Below are 27,095 nucleotides of genomic sequence, written 5' to 3' on the forward strand. Positions count from 1 at the left end.
AGGCAAGTAGGTACCCTCTCAGCAGATTTGAGACTCACAAAGAACGGGATGAAACCTCCATTTTAGATCCAGGGCCAATGCTGTAGGAAGACAGGGAAAACCAAAAATCAAAACCAAACCCAATGCTGTCGAGTCAATTCTGCTCATAGTGACCCTACAGGACAGAGGAGAACTGCCCCATAGGGTTTCTAAAGCTGTGAATCTTTACAGAAGCAAAGCACCACATCTTTCTTCCACAGAGCAGCTGGTGGGCTCAAAATGCTGACCTTTCGGTTAGCAGCCAAGTGCTTAACCACTGTGCTACCAGGGATCCTTTTGGAAGGCAGGGAACTCACACTGAACTGGTACGATTTATCCACTTTTGGGACACAGTGCAAAGTTTATTTAATCATTTACTTATATAACATATACTATGTAGGGCATATTGTGTGCCAAGTATTGTGTTTAAGGCTGAGGATACTAGGCAAAACTGACGGTTCCCATCATCATGGAATTTGCAATCTAGTGGGGAGACAGACATTAATCACATAATCCAAAAAATACGTAGACTTTAGCAAGGTGTTGTAAATGGTATGTTGCTGTTGTTGGGTACCATCAAGGCATTTTGGACTCATAGCGAACCATGTGATAGAGTAGAACTGTCCTATAGGGTTTTCTTGTCTGTAATCTTTATGGGAGCAGATCACCAGGTCTTTCTCCCGCAGAGTCACTGGGTGGGTTTGAAACCCCAACCTTTTGGTTAGCAGCTGAGCACTTAACCACTTGCACCACCAGGGCTTCTTGTAAGTGCTATAAAGGATAGGAAAAGATGATATGAGAGTTTATACAAGGGACCCATCCTAGAGTAGTGGGGCATGGAAGGCTGCCCTGAAGGATGGAGGTTTGAAATGAGATCAGAAGGATGAGTAGGTCTTAACTGGAAGAAGGGTTGGTGGGGGATATTCTAGGGAATATGGCATGTGCAAAGGCCCCAAGGTAGAAAGAAGTCTGATGCTTTAAGGAACTGATGCAAGAAGAGTGTGGTTGGGGCAGGGAATTAAGAGGGAGTGGTAGATAGTAAAGCTGGAGGGGCAGGTTAGAGTCAGACCACACAAGATCTTGTAAAACATGTTAGAAAGGGAAGCCTTTGAAACATTTTAAGCAGGTGAGTGATGTGATCAAATTCACACCTGAAGAATTCTCTCTCCGGCTGCAATATGGGAAGTAGGCCAAAGTGAGTCAAGAATAGATGCAGAAAGCCCCATGTAGGAACATACTGCAATAGTCCCAGCAAGAAATAAAGGCAGCTTGTATTACAGGAGCAGTCGTAGAGGTGGAAGAAAAACCAAGAGATTCAAAAAAGGGTTGGGACAGCAGGACACATTTGCTATAGTGCAAAGTGATGTCACAGAAGAATCAGGCCTCTTCTGGAGCCTTTAAAATTATAAACACTGGCAGATAAAATCACTGAAGGTAAGATGGAATAGCTAAGTGAGAGTCTTTTCACCTAGACCTGTAGGTTTGAGCTTGAAAAACAGACAGAGAAATCGCAGTTTTGGGTTGGGAATAGAGTAGAGATTTGCACTGACAACAGACTCAGATACCAGAGCAGCCTTATCAATCAAGGGTGCATAACAGTGGGAGGGGTGGAACCAAGGTTTTATTTCATCACTTTTGGTGTGGGGAGGATATAGATCAACCTTCATTTACTTCTTTATGCTCCAAGGGTCCAATATGGGAAAAGACAGCTCTTGAAGTGGTTGGGGGAGAAATTCCAGAAGCCAGAACGGCATAATGGAAAGAGACTGGAATTAGCTAGACTTTGGTTCTGATTCCAGTTCAACCACTTACCAGCTGTGTTTTCCTGGACAAGGACTATTACATTTGAAAGCTTTTGTTTCCACATCTACAGAAGAGGATAATACCATCTACCTTGGCTTTCTTGTGAAGATTAGTTTATATAGTTAAAATACCTAATACAGTGGCTAACACATAGTAAATGTTCAGAAACTATTAATTATTATGATGAGAAGACTCAGCCAAATATTATTGTTTTTATTAGTAGTAGTAATAATAATACCTAATATTTACTGGGCACTTAAGTGTTAGATCCTCTGCTAAAACCATTACACAGATTAATTTATGTAATCCTTAATATAATCCCGTAAAGTCAGTAAAAAATCAATCTATCCTTTACAGATGAGTGAACCGGAAGTTCAGTAATGGTAAGTATACATGCCCAAGATCAAGGGTTAGTAATAGAATCTGAATTCAAACCACTGTGCTATACTACAGAGTTAGCCACAATCTCTTCTGTACTCTGGAGCAGTGGTGTGGTGTCACAGAATGGGCACTAGCTTTTCATGCCTTACAGACTTCAGTTTGAGTGGTAGATCCACTATTTACAAGCAGTGACTTTAGGGAGGTCACTTAACTTTTTTTGTCTTAGTTACTTCATCTCTGAAACAGAAATTTAAATAAAAAACACACCTGTTTCTTTAAATAAGAACAGATGCCTGCCTCAATGGCTAAAACATAGTTGCTGTTCAATAAATGAAAGCTGATTAAATCAATAAATTAATCTCCCCTACATGAGTTTAAAATCTCCTTATGACAATGTTTGTGAGTATGATGGACCTATATGAGGACAAGTCTCTTATTTCTGCAACCTGGAAGATAAAAGTGTGGGCAGTGAGAACAAACTGGGAAGAAGCCAAGGGGCTAGACCCAGGATATCTGCTCATTCATAGGGTCTCCCATCCTGACATATCTGCATAGAAAGACAGGTAGGAACTGAATTCAAGGCATGGGGAGCAAAAAAACTCATTCCTTCTTTCTTTGAACAGTTGTAGATTTGTAATGCTAAAATGAGGGTATCAATAGACACAGGACTTATGGAAAATTATAATCAATTTTCTGGAGAAATGGAGCCATTTCTAAATTCCACCTCAAGGAAGCTGAAAGGCCAAAAGGATTGTGTTGCTAGTATGGCTACACATTTGCGCTATCTAGCACAAACTTCAGAACTGCATTTTAAATGCATTTTTAAAACCTAAAAGGAATGCAAAGCTCGACTTTGTTTTCATGGGAGACTAATTGCTGACTGAAGTGCAGCATTTAAGGCATACACCATGGAAATGAGACTGTATGAATCATGGCTTCTTCAGGCCTCCTCAATCCACCCCTGACTGACAGCTCCAACTTCAGTTATATGGAGAGGATCTCTTTGATGAGGATATTCAACATATGACTAACTGGGAGATTTAGATAAATGTTAAAGAATGGCATTTCAACCATATGATAGAATTTTCCAAGTATGGGTGATGTATAGATAGAGATATATAGATACAGTGATTTTTTTCAATTTTTAAGAAATGTGGTTTATAGAGTGACAAGAAGTAGACTGTAAATAGGAGTCTGTGGGAGTGATCAACAAACAGTTCAATTCAACAAAAATTTACTACAGGCCTGCTGTGTGCCTAATGCTGGAGGCACAAAACAAACAACAATTCTCAAGGAGTTTATATGTAAGTCAATACAACAATGTGCTCCAAGCTAAAATAGAGCTATGCAGATAAGTTAACATTCAAAGCAATTAATTTGCTTCAAAAGTTATTGAAATATTTTCCTTTTTTTTTCCTACAACAAGTCTTCAAAATCTGGTATGTATTTTACACTTACCCTTACTTTACATTTACACTCAATTCAGACTAGCCACATTTCAAGTGCTCAGTAGCACAGCACAGCTCTAGAGTGTATCTTTAGAAACTGCAAGGCAGTCCCAAGGACACCCATATCCTTCCCTGACACAAGGCTTTCGGCTTGAAATTCATTATTCTAAATGAATTTGTTATAGACTGTTAAGGCTTTGATTCCTAAGGAGTTTCACTTGGGTGGAGAAGCATCGCCCTTACAACCTCAGCAGAAAGGAAGACTTGGAATTAGCTTTCATATTATGTTGGGGGTTGATGTGGACGTCACTGAGGAGGAAAGGAATCTACAGAGGGTGAAGATGTCAATGTGAAGATACATCTACAAGCTAAGGAATACCTACCTAGAAACACTGTGGGCCTATCAGAAGCTGGAAGAGACAAGGCGCAAGGGGTCTTCCCCTAGCAGACGGAGAGAGCATGGCCCTGCTGTTGCCTGAATTTGGACCCTGAGCTTCCAGAAATGTGAGACAATAAATTTCTTTTTTTATAAGCTCTTCAGTTGTAGTATTTTGTGGCAGCAGCCCTAGAAATCTAATACAGTTTTCTTCTCTTATGTATAAGACACTATGAAGGACTTGTACATGCTAGCTCATTTAAATCTGACAACATAGATTTACAAGACAGATAGCGTTAGTTGATTCCAACTCATGGCAACCCTATGTGTATAGAGTAGAACTGCTTTATAGGGTTTTCGATACTGTGACCTTGCTGAAGCAGATCACCAGGCCTGTATCCAAAGGTGCCTCTGAGTAGCTTCAGAGGTTTGAACCGCCAAACTTACAGTTTTCAAGTCAAGCGCTTAGCCATTGGCTTCACCCAGAAATAAACAAACAAACGAACAAAAAAACCCAAACCCGTTCCGACTCATAGTGACCCTATAGGACAGAGTAAACTGCCCCATAGGGTTTCCAAGGAGTGGCTGGTGAATTTGAACTGCCGACCTTTTTGTTATCAGTTGAGTTCTTAACCATTGTGATACCAGGTCTCCAAGTCACCCAGGGAGACTTTAATTTTACAGATGAGGAAACCAAGGCTAATACAGGCTAAAGAACTTGCTCAGGCTCACACAGCTGGTAAGAGGTAGGGAGGAATTCAAGCCTAGTGTTGTCTTTTTTTTCCCCCTTGAATCAACTCCAACTCATTGACACCCCCAGTGTAAATCTCGTTGTTAGGTGCTGTGGAGTCAGTTTCAACTCATAGCGACCCCATGTACTATAGAACAAAACACTGCCCAGTCCTGTGCCATGCTCACAATCCTTATGCTTGAACCCATTTTTGCAGCCACCATGTCAATCCATCTCCTTGAGGGTCTTCCTCTTTTTCAATAACCTGTACTTTACCAAGCATGATGTCCTTTTCCAAGGACTCATCCCTCCTGACAACATGTCCAAAGTATGTAAGACATAGTCTTGCCATCCTTGCTTCTAAGGAGCACTCTAGTTGTACTTCTGCCAAGACAGATTTGTTGGTTCTTTTGGCAGTCCATGGTATATTCAATATTCTTTGCCAACACCATAATTCAAAGGCATCAATTCTTCTTTGGTCTTCCTTAGCCATCGTTCAGCTTTCGCATGCATATGATGCGATTGAAAACATCATGGCTTGGGTCAGGTGCATCTTAGTCTTCAAGGTGATATCTTTGCTTTTCAACACTTTAAAGAGGTTGTTTGCAGCAGATTTGCCCAATGCAATGCATCATTTGATTTCTTGACTTCTGCTTCCATGGGTGTTGATTGTGGATCCAAGTAAAATGAAATCCTTGACAACTTCAATTTTTTCTCCATTTATCATGATGTTGCTTACTGGTCCAGTTGTGAGGATTTTTGTTTTTTTAATGTTGAGGTGTAATCCATACTGAAGGCTGTAGTCCCTGATCTTCATCAATAAGTGCTTCAAGTCTTCTTCACTTTCAGCAAGCAAGGTTGTGTCATCTGCATAACGCAGGTTGTTGATGAGTCTTCCTCCAATCCTGATGCCCCATTTTTCTTCATATAGTCCCGCTTCTCAGGATATTTGCTCAGCATACAGATTGAATAGGTATGATGAAAGGATACAACCCTGACGCACACCTTTCCTGACTTTAAACCATTCAGTATCCCCTTGTTCTGTTCAAAGGGCTGCCTCTTGATCTATGTACAGGTTCCTAAAGAGCACAATTAAGTGATCTGGACTTCCCACTCTTTGCAATGTCATCCATAATTTATTATGATTCACACAGTCGAGTGCCTTTGAATAGTCAATAAAACACAGGTAAACATCCTTCTGGTATGCTCTGCTTTCAGCCAGGATCCATCTGACATCAGCAATGATATCCCTTGTTCCACGTCCTCTTCTGAATCTGGCTTGAATTTCTGGCAGTTCCCTGTCAATATACCGCTGCAGCCACTTTTGAATGATCTTCAGTAAGATTTTACTCGTGTGTTTTTATTAATGATAAAAACAAACAAACAAAAAAAACCCATTGCTGTCGAGTCAATTCTGACTCATAGCAACCCTATAGGACAAAGTAGAACTGCCTCATAGGGTTTCCAAGGAGTGCCTGGTGGATTCAAACTGCTGACCTTTTGGTTAGCATCCGTAGCTCTTAACCACTAGGCCACCAGGGTTTACGATATTAATGATATTGTTCGATAATTTCCTCATTTGGTTGGATCACCTTTCTTGGGAATAGGCATAAATATGGATCTCTTCCAGTTGGTTGGCCAGGTAGCTGTCTTCCAAATTTCTTGGCATAGACCGGTGAGCACTTCCAGGAAGAAGGACTTGGCTAGTCTACTTCTGAAAAGAATTAGTTGGTGAAAATCTTATGTGTAAATCTAGGGATATCTTAAGAGGCAGTGTTACTAGAGCTAACCCAGCTTGGTAACATGCAATTCCAGAGAACATAGTCTTACTAGTCAAGAGACTCTAAATTTCCCTTCTTATCTTTGAAGCCCTACATCTAGGCATGTCTTCACAAACCTGGGCTAAATCTCTCCTAACAGTACTTGAAGTCTCTCTCTTAGTCCTTATCTTTTAACTAAGCAGCAAAACTTTATCATTTCTTCATAAGATTACAAAATAAAAACTGATTCAAAACTTTCCCCTTTGTATTTAAATGGTGTTGTTAGGTGCCTTCCAGTCGGCTCAGACTCATAGTAACCCCACATACAACAGAATGACATGTTGCCCTGTCCTGCGCCATCCTCCCAGTTGTTACTATGTTTGAGCCCATTGCTGTAGCCACTGTGTCAATTCATCTTATTGAGGGTCTTCCTCTTTTTCACTGACCCTCTACTTTACCAAGCCTGATGTCCTCTCCAGGGATTGGTCCATTCTGATAACATGTCCAAAGTGAGATGAACTTACTTATATGAATAGAGAAATTAAGTCCACTCCTTCTAATTTTCAAGGCTTTTGCATCAATTCTCAGAAAGAAAAGTCGGTGTTTCTGGAAGTCAGTGTTATGTGCATGGGAAACATTGGCTCTGCCATTGTCTAGCTATGTGACTTTGGACATATTAATGTGCCTCTCTAAGTTTCAGCTTTAGGGTCTATTAAATGGGGGCAATAATACTCACCTGACAATTACAATAAATAAAAAACTATAAAGCTCCTGGCACATAATAAGCACTCAGAGAGTAAATTCCTCTGCAATCACTGGCCATCCATGGCCCTGTTATATATTATGGCTATTTTGACTCATTCCCAAAGGTTGGCCTCTTCCCCAGCAGTAATATCTGTCTGTTTGAATAGACTCAATAAGAAGTACACATGGAAGTAGCACCTCGGGGCTTTTTACCCCTCAGCCTACTCAATGGAACTACAGTGAAGAAGATACACATTCGATGTGCTCTTTTTCTCTGGAGGATATATTATCCCTTAAGATTGCCTCAAAAATATTCTGCCCAGGATGTTTCTGAGGGATTTCATGGCACTGACCATCCATCCCACCCATCCAAATCCCTATACCCTTCCTCTAGCCATTTCTGTCTTACAGGCTTTGCAGAGTGTGGAGCACACCAGGGAACTTGGCTTTGTTTAGCCCTGAAGGAAGGGATAATGAGGGATGAGGTGAGAATTACCTATGCTTCAAAATCAATGTTATTGACTGTTGAACTAGACGAAAAGGAAAACAGCCTCACTGGTTGCGGCAGACTAGAAAGAAGGGAAGGTATGGGAGGTGGGCAGTGGAGTCTTCATAAGGAGAATGGGCAGACAGCCCTGACAGAATGATTCTCATTACAGATCAGCAGTCCTGTCTCACCGGCCCCCTCCTGCTGCTCCAGTCATTTTGCAAAACTATCTTCTAACTTGTTTATCTGAACTAAAAGAATGTTTTAGGGCATAATGAAAGAGTAAGTGCTTTTCACTATACTGGTGAAGGCTCAATTTTTCTTTAATGTACTTTGGATTTTTCTTATCTACAATTTATTATAACTGAATTTTTTCTGAAATAATCAATTGTCTTTCTAAAAATTTTACTATAGAATATTCTCTAGACAGAATGACTTTCTTATTTCAAAATTAAATTCAATTAAATAATTCATTACCTGATATATACAGACACAAACCATTTCTTACTAATGGCTCTCTTCCTTGCACAGAATGCAATGTCTAGCACACAAAGGAGGCTTATTAGTGTTTGCTTAAAAAAATAAACTGAAGAAAACATGTAATACATATTCTACTAAAGTAAAAAAATACACATAAACATCTCCAACATACACATCTGAGTCTTGATGGACCAGACAGTTACTATGGAGGGGAGAGGAAAGATGAATGCTTTTCTGAACTAAAGTAGCAGAGCAAAAGTAATTAGAAAGAAAAGTAATAGCTAATATTGTTTCCAGAATTTACAAATTGCTTTCCTATATATCATCCTGTTGATGCTTTGTAACACTCTGTGAGGTGTAATGTGCATTTTTTTGGTTGTTGTTTTAGGGCATGTTTTATGTATGGAAAAGAAGATTTGGAGCTCTTTGGTTTGCAAAATTATTAGTTAATTTTTAAAGTTGTAAATTCAAAAGCCTAGATCTTACTTAACCTTTTAAGTTCAATTTATAATCATACTATTCTACTTATAAATCTTACAAGATTTTTACAATCATCATTAAGGGAGTTTTTATGACTTAATTAAATCCCTTTAAACATTTTAACCCACATTTATAAATTGAATATATTAAATTATTAAATAAAGTACTTTTTAAGTACTTTATCTGAAAGAAAAAACAAACCTTCCCAAGTATTTAAATTATTCTTATATATTTAATAAATTAAACTTAAAATATAGGGAGTTTTAAGCTTTCTTATATAATCCAATACAATTTATAAACAGTTAAGATTCTCTAGATTTTTCCTCTTAAAGTTGCAAGTGAAAATCAATTCCTTGAAATTGTCCAACTAATCTGTTAAATACGCTAAACTGCCAAATTATCTTATAAAATACAACTATATATATTACTAAATACAATTATTATCTAACACAAAAATATTAATAAAAAGGTTATTTTCCTTCATCATATTATAATTAATTCTAAATCTTTTCAGGATTAGGGACTCCTACCCCCCAAGGAAACAATTATGCCATCTCAAGCAAATTTTGTGGTGGGATTCACAAGTAATTTGAATGGATCCATCCAGTGAAGCAGTTCTACTCTGTCACCTCGGGTTGCTATGAGTCGAAAATCGACTCAACAGCAACTAACAACAACAATAACATATATAGCTGGCTGAGGTTGTACATCATGCAGAGATCTCATCTGGGAGATGTAGCTGCAGACATTGAGGGTGATTTTTCTCACCTCTCCAACTATAAGATTAAACATTGTTTTTCAGTTACTATCTCATGAGCTCTAAAATTTTACGAAGGGTTTGGCTCCTAGCCCATGTGCCCTGGATTCAAGGTATACTTAAGCGAGTTTCCAGCTAGAAAGCAAAGCCCACAAAGACCACCAAGCTATAGCTAATCTTCACTGCTTCAGCTGGCATTTCAATGACTCTCTTAAAATAGTTTAACATCTTCTGAATTGAATCTGCATATCTCTTGAGGCTTTGTCTAAAGCCATGCTAAGGATATGAGGTAGATATTATATTATTATCTCAACTAGGAGATACAGAAATTAAACATCAGAAAAATTTATTTACTCACCTAAAACCTATTGCAAATTACTTTGTAAATGGAGACGATGAATTTCAAACTTAGGTTTTCTACCAAACAATTCATGCTTTCTACGTCCCCCTGTGGGATGAAAAAATGTGGCTGGAATCAATTCGGGGGGTGGGGAGGGCAGTGGGGAGTGGGAGGGGTGGTTGCCAGATGGTAAAGATGGAAAAGTAGTTGAGGCCTTACCATGAGGAAGAAGAATTTTGAAAAACAGAAAGCTCTTGATCAGGGAAATGCATAACCAATTCTAATTTACCTTTCTTAAAAATAAGTCTGGCCACCATGGGGAGGGGAAATCCGGAGGGAAACAGCATGGGAATAGGGGAAACCTGTTAGGATGTTCCTGCGATAACACAGTGAGAGATAATGAGAATATCCACTGAGGAAGGGAGACGTGGAAAGGACAAGAGGTAGAAGAAATCATTCAGAGGTAGACTCCGCAGGATTTGTAGACTGACAGATCTCCTTAAGGGCTGGAGTGTCAAAAATGATTGCAAAGCTTTCACTCTAAATGCCTAGGAGAATAGTGGTAATAAGGATCTTGTCTGGTCGGCTTCTGTTTAAAAGAATCATAAAATCCAGCTCAAAGCAAATTATTTGGCTAGAGTCGGTGTAGAGACCATGTTAGGGGACTAGCTAGAGAAACATACTTGCATTAAATATACACTTTTTCCCTGTTTGAAGTACAATGGAAACGATTCTTTTGAAACTCAGACTCACCGTATATTTTTTTTCAAACTACATTGCATTTTCAAACCTACTCCAGGGTTTCACTTGAAAGCTTTCTATCCTCTACTGAAAAGTAATGGCCTGAGAAAAACAAAACAATGCTTTCAGTCCATGCCCACCTTGATTTATTTACTTTAAAAAAGAAAAAAGATTTCCTATTATGCAGCCATTAAAAAGATGCTTATGAAGAATTATTAATGACATGAAAACATTGTTATGATCTAGTATTGAGAAAAACCACAGGTTACAAATAATATAACTTGATCCTAGATAACTTTCACATACACATATATACACACCCACATGGGGGGAAATGGAAAGAATACAGTGACAAGTTTATCAGCAAATGTGAAGTTTTTTAAATCTCTTTCTGTAATTATATAATTTTTATAATGAGCATATATTGCTTTTATAATACTAAAAACAGTTGAGAAATAAAATGCATATTCTCCTATTTAAAACTGATTACCTAGTTTACTTTTCCTAATGAATTTGAAGGAGTGCAGCTTGTAAATTAATTGAGTAAACATGCAATACAAATGCAAAGGGATCTTTTAGTTACACCAACAAGATTCAGGGATTCCCCTCAGAAATCTACCTTCCTCCTTCCCTAGGTCCACTGTGTTCTCTTCATACCCCATTGCCTCACTTTCCTCATACAAACTAGGCACATTTAAAAACAAAAATAAGTCTAGATAGACCTTTTTAAAATACATAAATAAATCTACATACACCTTTAAGTATATATATAAAGGTACACACTTTTAAAAAATAATCACTCAATAAATAAAGGATCCTACTAGTCACCTAACTTGTCATTTTAAAGAAAGACATTCCCTTGATTTTTTTTTCAGTTCAATCCTGCCTATTTTGAAACTGTTCAAATTCTTTTATGAGACTAAACAGAAAGAAAAGATCTAGCTTAAATTTGAGAAACATTTAGGACCAGACCCTCCCTGGATCAAATATCTCTGTTTTATTGTTCATCTTTCCCCTTTCAATTCTCAAGAGCTATGTTCTCCAAACCATGGTGTAATACCAATTCATTCTGGGGAGTTTAATTGCCTTGTTTAATGCACTAATAATAAGTACAGATTTTATATTTGCATTGCAAGTAGGCATCTTTCACAAGGTGCCCATACTTCAATCAATTGTGAATGTCTTTAGAGAGCAAGCATCTATCCCCACCCTCAGCTCCAGAAAAAAGAAACAAAAAACGCTGTTGCCATCTAGTACATTCTGACTAGATGTTACAGAGTAGAACTTCTCCATAGGGTTTTCTTGGCTATGATCTTTACAGAAGATCACCAGGCCTTTCTTCCATGGCACCACTGGATGGGTATGAACCACCAACTTTTACATTATCAGCAGATGGCAAACTACTTGTGCCACCTAGGGATCTCCAATGCCAGAAGAGGGTATAAATTTTCAGGCCTACAGGGGTTTTTCTGGGCCCTGGCTAATGGAAGAAACTATAACAAACCTAAAACAGAGGAAACTAGGATCTCAGAATGCTTAATCTAACAAGCCAGAGGAAAGCCCATAGAAGTCATCGAAATTAAAAGGGTGCAAAGTAGCACCTTTGAAGAAGGAAGCCAAAGGCCAGAGCACTAGCACTGGAACAAGGGTCAAAAGGAAGGAAGAAGTCCTTCCAAATAGGGATCTGTCCTGAGCACTGGGGCCTATGCCTGACATTTATCCCAGTATTATCAGTTACTTGCTGTAAGGCCCTGGACAATAAACTTAATGTCTATGGCTCAGTCCCTTCACATGTAACCCAAAAGCCATTGCTGTCAAGTCGATTCTGACTCATACTTACTCAGGGTTATTGTGAAGAGTAAACGAAGTACTTTGAACTGTGCCTATACATCAAAAATACTCGATAAAAGTTAGCTATTGCTATTAGATATGCTTGAGGTATGCAGATGGGTAGGCTGTCTCAAGGGCCAGCAACAGGGAAATAAGCACTGAACCATGAATTTTCAAATATGTATGTGAATCAGTAAATGGACCAAACTATATGGTCAGTTAAGATGCACTGATAATTACTGGTGATTGGAATGCAAAAGTTGTAAACAAAACAGAAGGATCAGTAATTGGAATATATGGCCTTGGTGATAGAAACAACGCCGGGGATCGCATGATAGAATTTTGCAAGACCAACAACTTCTTTACTGCAAATATCTTTTTTCAACAACGTAAATGGTGACTATACACGTGGACCTTGCCAGATGGAATACACAGGAATCAAATCAACTACATCTGTGGAAAGAGATGATGGAAATCTCAATATCATCAATCAGAACAAGGCCAGGGGCTGACTGTGGAACAGACCATCAATCGTTCATATGCAAGTTCAAATTGAAGCTGAAGAAAATTACAGCAAGTCTACACAAGCCAAAATATGACCTTGAGTATATCCCACGTGAGTTTAGAGACCGTCTCAAGAATAGATTTGATGCATTGGACTCTGATCACTGAAGACCAGACGACTTGTGGAATGCCATCAAGGACATCATTCATGAAGAAAACAAAGGGTCTTTGAAAAGACAGGAAAGAAAGAAAAGACCAAAATGGATGTCAGAAGAGACTCTGAAACTTACTCTTGAATGTAGAGTAGCTAAAGCCAAAAGAAGAAATGATGAAGTAAAAGAACTGAACAGAAGATTTCAAAGAGCAACTCAAAAAGACAAAGTAAAGTATTATGATTAACTGTGCAAAGATCTAGAGTTAGAAAACGAAAAGGGAAGAACACACTTAACATTTCTCAAGTTGAAAGAAATGAAGAAAAAATTCAAATCTCGAATTGCAATACTGAAGGATTTTACGGGGAAAATGTTGAACAATGCAGGGAGCATCAAAAGAAAATGGAAGGAAAACAGAGTCACTGTACCAAAAAGAATTGGTCGATGTTCAACCATTTTAGGAGGTAGCCCTTGATCAAGAACTGATGGTACTTAAGGAAGAAGTCCAAGCTGCACTGAAGGCATTGGCAAAAAACAAGGCTCCAGGAATTCAAAGAATACCAATTGAGATGTTTCAACAAAAGGATGCAGTGCTGGAGGTGCTCACTTGTCTATGCCAAGAAATTTGGAGGATAACTGCCTGGCCAACTGACTGAAAGAGATTCATATTTGTGCCTACTCCAAAGAAAGGTGATCCAACAGAATGCAGAAATTATCAAACAATATCATTAATATCATACACAAGTAAAATTTTGCTGAAGATTATTCAAAAGCAGTTGAAGCAGTACATCAACAGGGAACCACCAGAAATTCAAGCCAGATTCAGAAGAGGATGTGGAATGAGGGATATCATTGCTGATGTCAGACGGATCTTGGCTGAAAGCAGAAAATACCAGAAAGATGTTTACTTCTGTTTTATTGACTATGCAAAGGCATTCGACTATGTGGATCATAAATTGTGGAAGTAGCAGTCAAGAAATATAACAACGTATTGCACTGGGCAAATCTGCTGCAAAAACTTCTGTAAAGTTTTAAAAAACAAAGATGTCACTTTGAGGACTAAGGTACACCGGACCCAAGCCATGGTATTTTCAATCGCCTCATATACATGTGAAAGCTGGACAATGAATAAGGAAGACCAAAGAAGAATTCATGTCTTTGAATTATGGTGTTGGTGAAGAATATTGAATATACCATAAACTGTAAGAAAAAAAACACATGTGTTTCTGGAAAAGTGCAGCCAGAAAGAATGTGCCTTAGAAACAAGGATGGTGAGACTTCATCTCACATATTTTGCACATGTTATCAGGAGGGACCAATCACTGGAGGAGGACATCATGCTTGGTAAAGTAGAGGGTCTTCGAAAAAGAGGAAGATCCTCAATGCGATGGATGACACAGTGGCTGCAACAATGAGCTCAAGCATAACAGCAATTGTAAGGATGGCACAGGACTGGGCAATGTTTCATTCTGTTGTACATAGGGTTGCTATGTGTTAGAACAGACTCAATGGCACCTAACAACAACAACGAGCCCTAGTGACACAATTGTTAAGCACTCAACTGCTAACCCAAAGGTCAGCAGTTCAAACCAACCAGTAACTCCACAGAAGAAAGATGTGGCAGTCTGCTTCCGTAAAGATTATAGCTTTGGAAACCCTATGGGGCAGTTCTACTCTGTCCTATAGGGTCACTATAAGTTGGAATCAACTCGATGGCAACGGGTTTGGTTTTGGTTATATGGTCAACTACCAGTACTCAGTACAGGACTTTCACACATTTCCTGCTTAGTGTTGATGTTGAAGACCTGTTATAATTCATTATCTTTTCATTTGAATATTGCTAATTGAAATGGTATATTCCTAATAGCAGGGAATATGTTACAGTGATTTTCATGTTATGAGTCATGACCCCTTCTGCACTCCCTCACACCCATTAAAAAGGAATCAGTTTTAAATTGGTAGTATGAATTGCATTTCCTTAACTGTTTTTCCGATTCTAATATTTAGCAGATCTTGACCAATATTATTTTAAAAATAACCGTTTTTTTTTTAAATTTAAAAATAGAATGAAAATATCAGAATGCATAACTTTTGATAAGGGTAAGAATTTTTTGTGAAACTTGTACTGGGTTGCAATTTATTTCTTACTATGGATTAAAGTCAAAAAAGTTTGAAAAACTTTGGCACTACATGTTACTTAGGCAAATATTACAACATAGGAGTTTCTCAAAAAACTTGTTTACTATTACTTTAATTCCACACATAGGCCATGAGACTGGGCTTCCCAATCTTGTATGACAATAAGAATTTACTAGGGTCATTTCCAGATTCCCAGGCTGCTTCCCTAAAATTCCGATGTTGGGGAAATACTGTTATAGTAGAGACATTAGTTTTCCATTAGAGAGGCAATTTGTCAAAAGCAGAATTAGCTTTTCTTGTTGTGTACCTAGGTATTCTTATTTGGTGATACCAGACCCAATCCAAAGAGGTATTCTGCAAATATGTCCAGATCCTTGTAACATTTATTAATTCATTTACTCATTCAGCAAACATTCATTAATCATTTGCCATGTACTAGATACTGTTCAAGACAATGGGGACACAAATACATACACGATATAGTTCCTGTCCTCAAAAGATCTGAGTCCAAAAAAGAAAATAAAGCCTTGAATGTACATATATGACTCAAGTTTTGTGTAATCTACTCTTGAAAATGTTCAAATGGCAAAAGAGCAGTAAAACTGCAATGATAACCACAGTATCAAAACATGTCTCTCTGATTAATAGGGATTGAATACGGAAGAGCTGATAACCAACACCCCACAGCTGAGGTGGACTCACTCTCCTGAGAGGAAAAAACAAAGTAGATATCCAAAATTCAAATCATATGCAAAATTAGACCACTTCTCGCTACTTTCACTGGCACCAGCCTGATCCAAACTATTAACATCTCTCACCTGGTCCCCCTGCTTTTACTATTGCCCCACTAAAGTCCCTTTCACCACAGGAGCCTGAGTGATTCTGTTAAAATATTGATCAAGTCATGTGACTCCTCTGCTCTAAATCCTCCTGGCTTCCCACATCACTACAAGGCCCTATATGATCTGCTCACTTGGACATTCTCTTGCCCTTTCTCTTTTAGCCCACACTGCCTTCTTAGATATTCCTTAACATGCCACGTACGCTCCTACCTCAGGGCCTTTACGCTTTCTGTTACCTTTCCCTGCATGGCTAATCCCCTCACATCCTTTAGTTCTTTACTCAAAAGTCAACGTCTTAGTGAAACCTTCACTGACCCCCTTATCTAAAACCGCAACCTCAACCCCTTCCCTGCCACACACACTTCAGATTCTCATTTCATGTTTTGCTTTTCTTGTTAGCGCTTTCACTATCTAACATACTATGTATTTTCCTTAACTGTCTTGATTATTGCCTGTCTCCTTCATTAGTATATAAATTCTGTAAGGGCAGGGATTATTATCTGTTTTATTCCACCCTGTATCTGTAGCACCTAAATCAGTGCCTGACATATAATAGGTACTCATTAAATATTTGTTTAATGAGTGAAGGAAGCATGGGGCTTTGACTCTGTCCATCATTTATGAGAAAGAAGCCAAGGGAAGAAATGTTAAGGCCATATAAGTAAGACATATGCAATTTTATTATTTACTTAATTCCTTACCTTATTAAAAATAAAAAAGATTTGAGGTGTCTAGGATGCACCATTTAGTTACAGTTCATTTGTCTATATTATCTCTTTATGAAGGTTGTTAAAAGGTTTTAGAGTAGAACCAATCTGGTCTCAAAAGCCAGTTTCACTGGTGCTTAATAGTTGTGTGACATTAAGCAACTTATTTTTTCTCCCTAAACTTGAGTTTCCTCATCTATAAAACAATGATAATAATAATGCTTACAGCATAGGTCACTGGGAAGTGTTTTAAGAGAATATGTGCAAAATTATTGGTGTAGTTCATGGCTCTTTCTAAGAGTTTGACAAATGGTAGCTATTATTCTGAGCACTGTTTAATTCTTTGCTAATTAACTCCCCATTTTTTTTTTTTAAATTTTGAATTAAAAATCCTCATTAGAAACTGTAAATCCAACACATTGCGTAGGCCTGAGTATTATAAACCCAGTATATTAGGTAGGCGCACAGCCACTTGGAGGTTATAATATAGGGAACCAGTGAAGGACTATAATACATTAATGGCATCTGGGAAGAGACAACTAACTATTCAATTGGAGAGGGACCACCACTGACTTAAATAAGCCATAGGTATTATACAAACTGTCCACACATTCTGATTCATGACTCCAAGCCCCGTCTACAACAAATATTGTATTTATTAAAAGCTTCAGTATGTGGGATGCAACATAAAATGTAGCAAAGAAGAGGTGTCCATAGCATAAGGAGACAGTTTCTGAAAGTTTCCCCTTCAATCAGTTCGTCAATAGATTTTTGAATTCCTAAAATACAAACAAGCTGTAAGAAAAACAAAGAAAATACCACATAGTTCCTGCCCTCAGGGTGCTTAAAATCTAGTTGGGGTGGGGCCAATACCAAAGTATTAAAAAAGAAAATCACCTAGCAATGTAAGCTAATAATGCAAATAATGACAGAAGGCAATATAAGATTTATTGCCATGAATGATGGAGAAATTGTACTCACTAAATCAAAGGAAGAATAAAGCAGTGGAGTTAGTGTAGCTAGGGTTTACTTCTTGGAAGACAGACATCCTGTACTATTTAAGAATGTTTAGAATTTAGACAAGCATAGATGTGTACAGAAGGGACTCCAGTTGGAGGAAACAATTCTAACAGTGTCAAAAGGGTCAGGCTTGGAGAAGAGCAACTTCACCAGATAAACCTGGTGGAAATGAGTGTGATGAATGTCTGAATTCTAGAGTGTTTAGGCATTCAAAAAATTGTTTTAGTTTAAATTATTGACTCTCTCCAACCCAGCTGTACAACCTGGCTGTGCAAATCCACAAGAGTACATGACTGAGTGCAAGCAGTTTGCGATTGCCAGAGCAGGTATTCAAACGCAAGCATGTGTAAACTTCAAAGTCTAGGATTTTTTTTTTCTTCTTTTTTCCAGAATAATTTATCTAGCATTAGGCTAAATAAGTAATCTGGGAAGAAGTTGAATGAGTAATAATGAGAAACCTAGGATTCAGTTCAAACATTCATTTAACAAATATTTATTGAGCACCTACTATGTGCTTGGCATTGTTCTTGGCAGTAAGCAAAACAATATAAAATCTCAGCTTCCATTCTAAGGTATGTGCATGTGTGGCAGTAATGGTGAAGAGGGACACAAACATTACACATGAATATGTTTCTCATTAACTATGGATTTTTTTTCAACTGAGCTCAGTTCCCATAACTTCCTAACATGACTCTTATTTAAAGGCAACTCTAAAGACTCCCTGGTGGCATAGTGGTTAAGTGCTACAGCTGCTAACCAAAAGGTGGGCAGTTCAAATGCACCAGGTGCTCCTTGGAAACTCTATGGGGCAGTTCTACTCTGTCCTATAGGGCCGCTATGAGTTGGAATCGACTCAGCGGCAACAGGTTTTGGTCTCAAGCCTCACTGCTATTTGGCAGCCTCTACTTGATCAATTATGAGTTGAACTGAGTACTCACTATGTTCTAGGAATATTTCTTAGAGTGTTTACATGCCTTATCTCACATAATTTTTATAATAGCTAAGAGCTATTATTATCCTACTTTACAGATGAAAAAAACTGAACTTCCGATAGGTTAACAAAGTTTCTCAAGCTATGCAACTCATAAATGGTCCTTTTGGAATCCCAAAACCAATGCTTTAAACCACTCTGCTATACAGTTTTTTTAAAAAGTTCTTATATTTACCTTCAAGGAATTTCAAAAATAAAAAAGAATTCTTGAATCTATTGGATAGGCAGCAGGATTTAGTGGAAAGAGCACCGAGTGGGAGGTCTAGAGACCTGAGCCCTATGTTATGTCTGCTTCTGACACACTGTGGAACAGAGTAGATGGCCATTTCCTTTTTCTGCGCCTTAGTTTTCTTATCTGTGATATGAGCCTACTACTTGACTTTCACATTTCAGGGATTGTGGGTTTGTGAGTGCATGTGTGTTTGCAGCGGTAGGATGCAAGGAGAGATATAAGGAGATAGAAACAAATAATTTAGGATGATAATTAGCATAAGGATAAAATTATCTAGAAAAGCAAAAAGTATTACTTGGATATAAGTTATTATCACTAGCATCATTATAAAAATAGAACCATTTCCATAGACCAAATTATATGGATATCTAATTTAACAACTTCCTATATTCTTTTCAAACAAGTATTTACTGTATAATACAGGCAATTTCAGATGGAAGTGGAAGTACATATCTATATAATGATCGTATTTCTCCTTTTCGTGTGAGAAGACTCAGATTAAATTGTTCTAATCACATTCTTTAAAAAGTGAAAAACCAAAGCCAAAATGATAGGAAGTTTTATCAAACTCAAACAACAATTTAAAGCTAACAAGAAATAGAAAACATAAATAATAGCCTGTGCCTGGACCTTTTCATTTCTCTCCCTCTGTAGAAAGTTCTCCTTCTAGAAATAGGTGGCAAAGTTACACAATTTCCAAAGGGGGTTAGATTGTGATGATTGCTCTGTCAATTCTCACAGCACTGGCTTTACCTCCCACTTACTTATATTTTACACTATTAGCTCACTATTCAGTCTTACAAGACTCCATGCTTCATCCATTCCAAACTACTCTATTTGCAGCTCTTTAAAGTGTGCTGCTTCTTAGTTCCCTGTCTTTGTCACTCTCTCTACCCAGCATGCCTTCCTAGTCCAGGTTGTTTGGGAAAACTCCACTACCTATCAGATTCAACTCAGAGGTCACTTTACAGAGAAACCTTTCTTCTTGACCAGTCCTGGTAAAGTGTGACTGCTGTTTTGCTTTATTTATTTATTTTTATTTTCTTTTTTCTCCTTCAATGCCCTACATAGACTGCCATCACAGCACCTGTAATACTTCAAAGTACTAATTTATTTATATGTCTGTGTCGTCTCCTAGACTGGAAGCTTCTTGAAAGCAAGGACTGTTTACTCTAGCACAGTACATTAATCATAGTTGTCATTCAAAAAATGTTTGATAGATGAATGAATAAATGGTGACCCATGGGTCATACTCTGAAAACACACACACACACACAATCTAGTGGTTCAGATGTAAATGCCCTTGATTGCTATATAAAATATATTAAAACATACCACTCTCAAAAAATCCTTTTAGTTGTACTATATTATACAGGTCCAATTAACAAAACAATCATTCTGTAATAAAAGACTATGACATTAGTAGTACATTCTGTGCAGAAAAAATATATATATATAAGAGATGTTTCTACCTTTTAAATTTTAACCACCTTGAAAGCTTTGGGTCACTGAAACACCAATCATATTATCATGACAAACGTGAGAAGTTATGCACCATAAAAGAGACTTTACCAGACCAAGCAAATAAGTAATTCTGGCTACACTGAAAATAAAAACAAACATTAAAATAAAAGAAAAATACCAAGTAAGACTTTATTGCACTAACTTGTTAAACTATCAGACTAAAGTGAACTGCAAACTCTTTTGCAAACTTTGCTGTCTCAGAAAGAAAAAATAACCTTAAAAGGAAGTATATATAATCTCACATGTAATAGTGTGCATGCTTTAAGTTTTTATTGATTAATGTATCAGATGTGTGTATATCTCAGTACAGATTAGCCAAAGTACTAAGATTTTATTCTCCAAAAGTCATCTGAATTTAGTTAAGACATTGTTGTTAAAAGTCTTTTCATTCCTTTGCTAATGAATTTAAGTGCGAAAAAATTTAAAGCAAAAGCCACAAAGACAAATGTTAGTAGTTAGAGTAAAAAGGGATCTCCTAAAACACAAAGCAAAGGAACTTTGAACTCAGAGTTCCTGCACTTCTGAAATATAACAATGAAACATCAAAACAATTATTATCTCTTAATCTAAACTATTTATGGAGTTTTCTTTTAATAAGGCATTTTTCTCCTTTAAATAACATGAGGAGAGACAGCATTTATAATTCACTGAGCTTACAAGACAATGCATGCCATACCTATAATTTACAACAGGAGACAGTAATGGAGAAATTCAAGTTGATATTTGGGTACATTCCCTATGCTTTTAAATATCTCTGTTTCTGTTGTTTACCATGTCCATCATATGCATGGAAGAAAATTGGCTGCTGAAGTTAATTTTAAAAGTAGTAAAAAGTAAATTCTGTAGGACTCTGGAAAAGTGATCCACAGAAAGCTTCCAGGCTACAGCTGTAAAAGAATTGGTCATCAAAACATAAATACTACCTGTTTGAAATTCAAATAGAAAATAAAAAGGCTTACAAAAGAGTGAGCAGCAGGGAGTTCTGTTAATACAACTTGTAAACACAGAAAATGAAACTTTAGTACCCAGACACATTAAAACACTCCCCTAGTAAAATACAGGTGGGAAACACTTTTCATTGACTTGTTTTTTAAAGATTCTTATTTTAGATATTAAGTCTTAACAGCTTTTTTTTTCCACAGAGACAATCACTTTTCATTTGGACTTCCTTCAGTAAGAAATAGAAGCTTAAAATGTTAACAGAGGATGTAATTCACTTAAATTATGCAACTGGAATTCCACAGCTGGCCTGTCTGGCTCACTGCTGAATGAATAGTGTCAGAAAACCTTTCCAATAATAACTCCTTCGTTCCTGACAAGGGGTAAATCTCTCAAACTTAGGCTTAACTTCAGAGGCTCATTAGCCATAGCAAGTGAATGTTGGTGGGGTGACAACGCCGGAGGGAGCGGCACCCATGCAGCCGAAGCAACCAGCCCACCCAGAGCTGAGGATTTATATGATCAATATCACCAATTCCCAGTGATAATCATTTGTTAGTTAATATGCACAGGACAATCAAGTATTCCCCCAGATCACATCATAATGTCATTACAGCCATTTAATTTAAACCCACGGCTCTCACAATTAAGCAGCATGCTCACAGCACTTTTAAAAAGAAAGACTTTAAATCCTAATCTAAAGCATGCTCTATAGCTTTTTACCTTCTCTGATTTCTTGATTCTGGCCTACCTAAGTAATTTCACCTACCCCCCATCCCACACCACCCCCCAAGTGTGAGCATGAACCTGAATTACAAACAGTTAAACCTGAAGGTCACTTCACAGCAGCGTTCCGACATGCTCCCCTAGCGAGGCTGCACAGCAACAATAAAACAAAGCCCTTGCAACCACCTGTAATAATCTGCCTGCTCAGCCAGCAATCCGAAAAGTCCTGAAGCTACACAAGGTAGACATTTTCTGCAGCTGGCTTAACATGTACATTGTGCCCAGTTGCCGGCTCGCTTTCTCTTACCTTCACGTTAGTCCGGAGTGCACAGTAACATGCAAAGAACATTGCAGTAAATAAGGAGCATATGGACCGGTATTCAGCTTCTCAGCACAGCGCAAGCCCCACACACACGATCCTGGGCATGTGCTACTAAGGAGCATCCGTTCCCTCTGTCAGTTTGAAAATGCATTGATCTCTGCTTTCTCTGACTACAAAACGACATGTCTTGAAGGCACTGAGTGAGAGCTCAAAATCTCTTCATTGGCTATATATAGCATTGTGCCCAGTAATTTCAATTAGCCGAGAATTCAGCATCTGAAAGTTAAGACCTCAGTTGCTTTTCCTTCTAGCATTTTAACTCACTGGGTTAAAAAAAAAACCGGGAGAGGGGGAATGAGCTCACCCAGGAAGGAGGGGGGAAAGGTGAAGAACTGAAATTTAACCAATGAGTTACTTATATCTCTGAAGAGCCTTGGTATTATCCTATTAGCTACTCTATAATGGGATTGCATGGGGTGGATTGTAAATGAAGAGGAAGCCGTTTTCCCTTTGGAGGTTTTATATGGGCTCTGCTCTATGTTCCAAGCTATTCTGATGCAGCACCCTGTTTGGCAAATACTACAGATCACTGCAAATACGTCTCCTGCTTCTCTGCGTGGAATAGGACCAGGACTAAAGGATCACTGTCTCACAAAGTCCCCAAAAATGTGAGCTGTGTTTCCTGGCGGTGATATGCAGTTTCATAGCTGAGAAGTACCACCTTCTCTTACTTCACTGTCTTATAGTATCTGTTACATCTTCCAGGGATATCTAAAGTTGTTAGGCTCTCTAATAAAACAATGCATCCAATTTTCCAAAAGTATGCTTTATTGGTAAATGACAATCAATAATAGAGGATTGGATTGGAATGAAGACAGAGGATTCCAGGAGATAACATAACCTCAGATGCGTAGCTACTGCTGCTGAATGTAAAATGCTCAGCTGGCTCTGGAAGGGAGAGAGCAAGAGAGAAAAATAAAAGCTTCTGCCCCCATGAATCCATAAGGGAGAAAAAAAAAACTTAATTCAAAATCATCGTCAGATCCTACTGTCTCTTGTCATTCCCATCAGGCACCGGATGCTGCAAATTAACTCAATTTTTACTGATCCAAAAAGACAAAGTCCAATTTAGGGTTCTAAACTCTTATTTCCAGCCTTGGGAAGCCCTAATGCTCAGCTAGAATTGTAAAGCTATCTGGCGAAATGCAAGCAAAAATGAACAGTTCTCACTGCAGCAAAAATAGTGGGAGGAAAAAGAGTGGTATGTCTTTGCCACAACGCTCACCATCAGCTTACAGCAACAGGGAAGATCAGCATAACTCACTAGAAAAAGCTGCAGTGACTTTTAGGATTTTTCTTCAACATGTTTTGCATAAACCACCTCTCCTCTGGAGCCTGCAGTGGTGCTAAGGCATTGTCAGAGTCACTGGGCATTTCTCCTGGGCAATGAGGTGAGGCAGCTTCAGGAGGAACCAAGGTATTTAAAGAGAGAGAAATTAAAGGAAGAAGAAAAGCAGGATTTTCTATTTCTCTCTTAATGACAAGCGTTCAGAAAGTGTCGTCAGTTCTGACTAAATAGCTATTTTGGGCTGTCATTGTTTGTGCCTTTTTTAGGATGGGAAAAGGCAATCTTGTCTTAAGCTGGAGATTCTTTAGCAACGTAAGAGAAGGCAGCCACTTAATTGGATTCCCAGTTCCGTCTGTCATATGAGTCTAGGTAATTATAAATTATAAGCACTTGCAACACAACTAGTGACTTCCAGGACATTAAAAAATCGACATGGATGCCCAATTCTATCATTCCACAACCTTTACGCATGGCTTTAAATGCAGAACCAAGCATTTCAGGTAATAATACTTTCTTTTCCTGAGGTCATAGGAGGTCACATCTCCTGTAGCTCTTCCCAATAAATGAACCCAAACATAGCAACTCAGTGCCATGGAAAACATAGGGGGATTAAAAAATGCCTTTCTCTATTAGGAGTTCAGAGAATTTAAAAAAAAAAAAAATTCAACCTGTGAATAAATATTGTTAAAAACTTTATATCTTTTTTATTATTATTTTAATAGACCCGAGGGTATCTGTGGCCCAGGAAAGACAGAGGAAAAGGGAGAACTGGAAAGTGTTATAAATGTCAGAGCAGTTCACAGGCAAGGATTAAACAAAAATTAAGTTACATTTGAAAAAACACATAGGTTTCCCTGCCACGGCAATCAGGGAGGACTTCTACTGATAGGGTTGCAAATACAGTTTTATTGTGTGTACATTTTCAGAAAGAATCTTAGACTTGCAGACCCACTTAAAACTCTTGCTTTCGCTTATCCATCCCACAGAACACAAATACAGACATGAACTATACCTGTAGATTTACTGCCTAATTTTCCTAATTGTACTAGGTTAGCCAACTTACTATCTCATTTTGCAGATGCAGGAAATGAGGCAGTAACTACAGTGACAGTAAGGAGCCCTGGTAGAGCAATTGTTAAGCATTCAGCAGCTAACCAAATCATTGTGGTTTGAACCCACCCAGTAGCTCTGCTGGAGAAACACCTGGCTATCCACTCCCACAAAGATTACAGCCTAGGAAACCCTTTGGGGCAGTTCTACTCTGTCACATGGGGTCGCTATGAGTTGAAATTGACTCGACGGCACCTAACAACAACAATAATGTCAGTGCTCGCTAAAAAGTTAACCTCTTATTTTTAGGCAAAGTCTTCAACAGGGCAATGTACTAGAAGAATGAGATATGCTACTATACAGGGAAATTATAACTGGTTACATATTTTTGGAGGCAGTAGAGTAAATCAAGGCTCCAACACTCACAATAGCCCTGCAAAATTCCTTCCACGCGAGACTCTTTGTTTGACCATTTATAAAATGGGGCTTTGTAAAATGGGGATAATATTTAACTCATAGTGACACTGAGAAAATTAAAGATTAATCCCTCTATCAAATTACAGTCTAGATGGATCAAAGATTTAACTATAAAAATTAAAACCATAGGGCATTATGCTGAGTGAAATAAGTAAATCACAAAAGGACAAATATTGTATGAAGACCACTATTATAAAAATTCAAGAAAAGGTTTAATAATAGAAAAAAAAAATCATTGATGGTTACTAGGGAGGGGAGGGTGGGGAGGAGTGAGGAGGGGAAATCACTAACCAGATAGCAGACATGTGTTAACTTTGGTGAAGGGAAAGACAGCACACAATACAGGGGAAGTCAGCACAAATTGACCAAGGTAGTCATAGAAGCTTCCTAGACACATCCAAACACCTTCAGGGACCGAGTTACTGGGGCTGAGGGCTGGGGATCATGGTCTCTAGGGACATCTAGGTCAATTAGCATAACATAGTTCATAAAGAAAATGTTCTATATCCTACTTTGGTGAGTAGCATCTAGGGTCTTAAAAGCTTGCAAGCAGCCATCTAAGATACATCTACTGATTCCATCCCAATCTGAGCAAAGGAGAATGAAGAAAACGAAAGACACAAGGAAAACATTAGTCTAAAGGACTAATGGACCCCATGAACCACAGCCTCCACCAGCCTGAGCTCAGAAGAACTATATGGTGCCTGGCTACCACCACTGAGCGCTCTGACAGGGATCACAATAGACAATCCCGGACAGGGCAGGAGAAAAATGTAGAACAAAATCGAAACTCACAAAAAAGACCAGAATTAGTGGTCTGACAGAGACTGAAGGAACCCCCAAGATTACAGCCCCCGGAGACCCTACTAACTCCAAACTAAGCCACTCCCAGAGTCTACCTTTCAGCCAAAGATTAGACAGGACTACAAAACAACAATACCACATGTGAGGAACGTGATTCTTAGTTCAGTCAATTATATACTATGCCAAATGGGCAACACCTGCCCAAAAGCAAAGACAAGAAGTCAGGAAGGGAGAGGAAAACTGGACAAATGGACACAGGAAACCCAGGGTGGAAAGGAGGAGAGTGCTGACACATTACAGGGATTGCAACCAATGTCACAAAACAATTTGTGTATAAATTGTTGAATGAAAAACTGATCTGCCATGTAAACTTTCACCTAGAGCACAATAAAATTTAAAAAAAAATAGAACATAAAACATATTAGAAGAAAACATAGATTTGGTTCTGGTTTTACATAATATTACAATGAAGAAGTCTAAAACCATACAAGAAAAGACAAACAACTTCTGCTTGGCTAAATTACATACAATTAAAAATGATAAATGCAAAATGAAAATATTTGCAACATATTTGGTAGGGAATTTTCTTAAAATACAAAGAAATTTCATAGATCACTAAGAAAAAAATGTAAAACTGAATGAAAAAATAAGCAAAGAACATAGTGGCAATTCACAAAAAGGCCATACAGCACATGAAAAATGCTCAACCTCACTCATATTCAAAGAAAAGTATATATTAGAAAATATATTTTTAATAGATACTATCAAGTACTTATGAGAATGCATTAATTGGTAAAAACTTTTATAAGGTAATTTGGAATTATCAGATTTTTTAAAGGGCACATCTTTTTTTTTTTTTTTTTAATATTTTATTGTACTTCAGGTGAAGGCTTACAGAACAGATAGTTTCTCATGTAACAGTAACACACATGCTGTTTTATGA

At 38.0% G+C, this 27,095-nt stretch overlaps 1 protein-coding gene across 4 annotated transcripts in view; it reads right to left on the reverse strand.

Annotated features, from left to right (window-relative positions):
• The window catches only part of DLG2 (discs large MAGUK scaffold protein 2), a 2,186,317-nt gene that overhangs the window by 1,497,023 nt on the left and 662,199 nt on the right, over nt 1–27,095 (reverse strand). For 2 of the 4 annotated variants that reach the window (XM_012558150.1, XM_004385501.1), the window contains exon 1: nt 22,459–22,778. The exons of 1 other annotated variant lie outside the window; for it this stretch is intronic. In XM_012558150.1, coding sequence (XP_012413604.1) covers nt 22,459–22,500 — 42 coding nt within the window. In that variant the 5' untranslated portion in view covers nt 22,501–22,778. Of the gene's footprint in view, nt 1–22,458; nt 22,804–27,095 lie in introns of those variants that run through there. One more of the 4 variants, XM_004385502.1, reaches the window with a different exon arrangement.

The sequence above is a fragment of the Trichechus manatus genome, unplaced genomic scaffold (assembly GCF_000243295.1).
Source record: "Trichechus manatus latirostris isolate Lorelei unplaced genomic scaffold, TriManLat1.0 scaffold00140, whole genome shotgun sequence".
Lineage (NCBI taxonomy): Eukaryota > Metazoa > Chordata > Mammalia > Sirenia > Trichechidae > Trichechus > Trichechus manatus.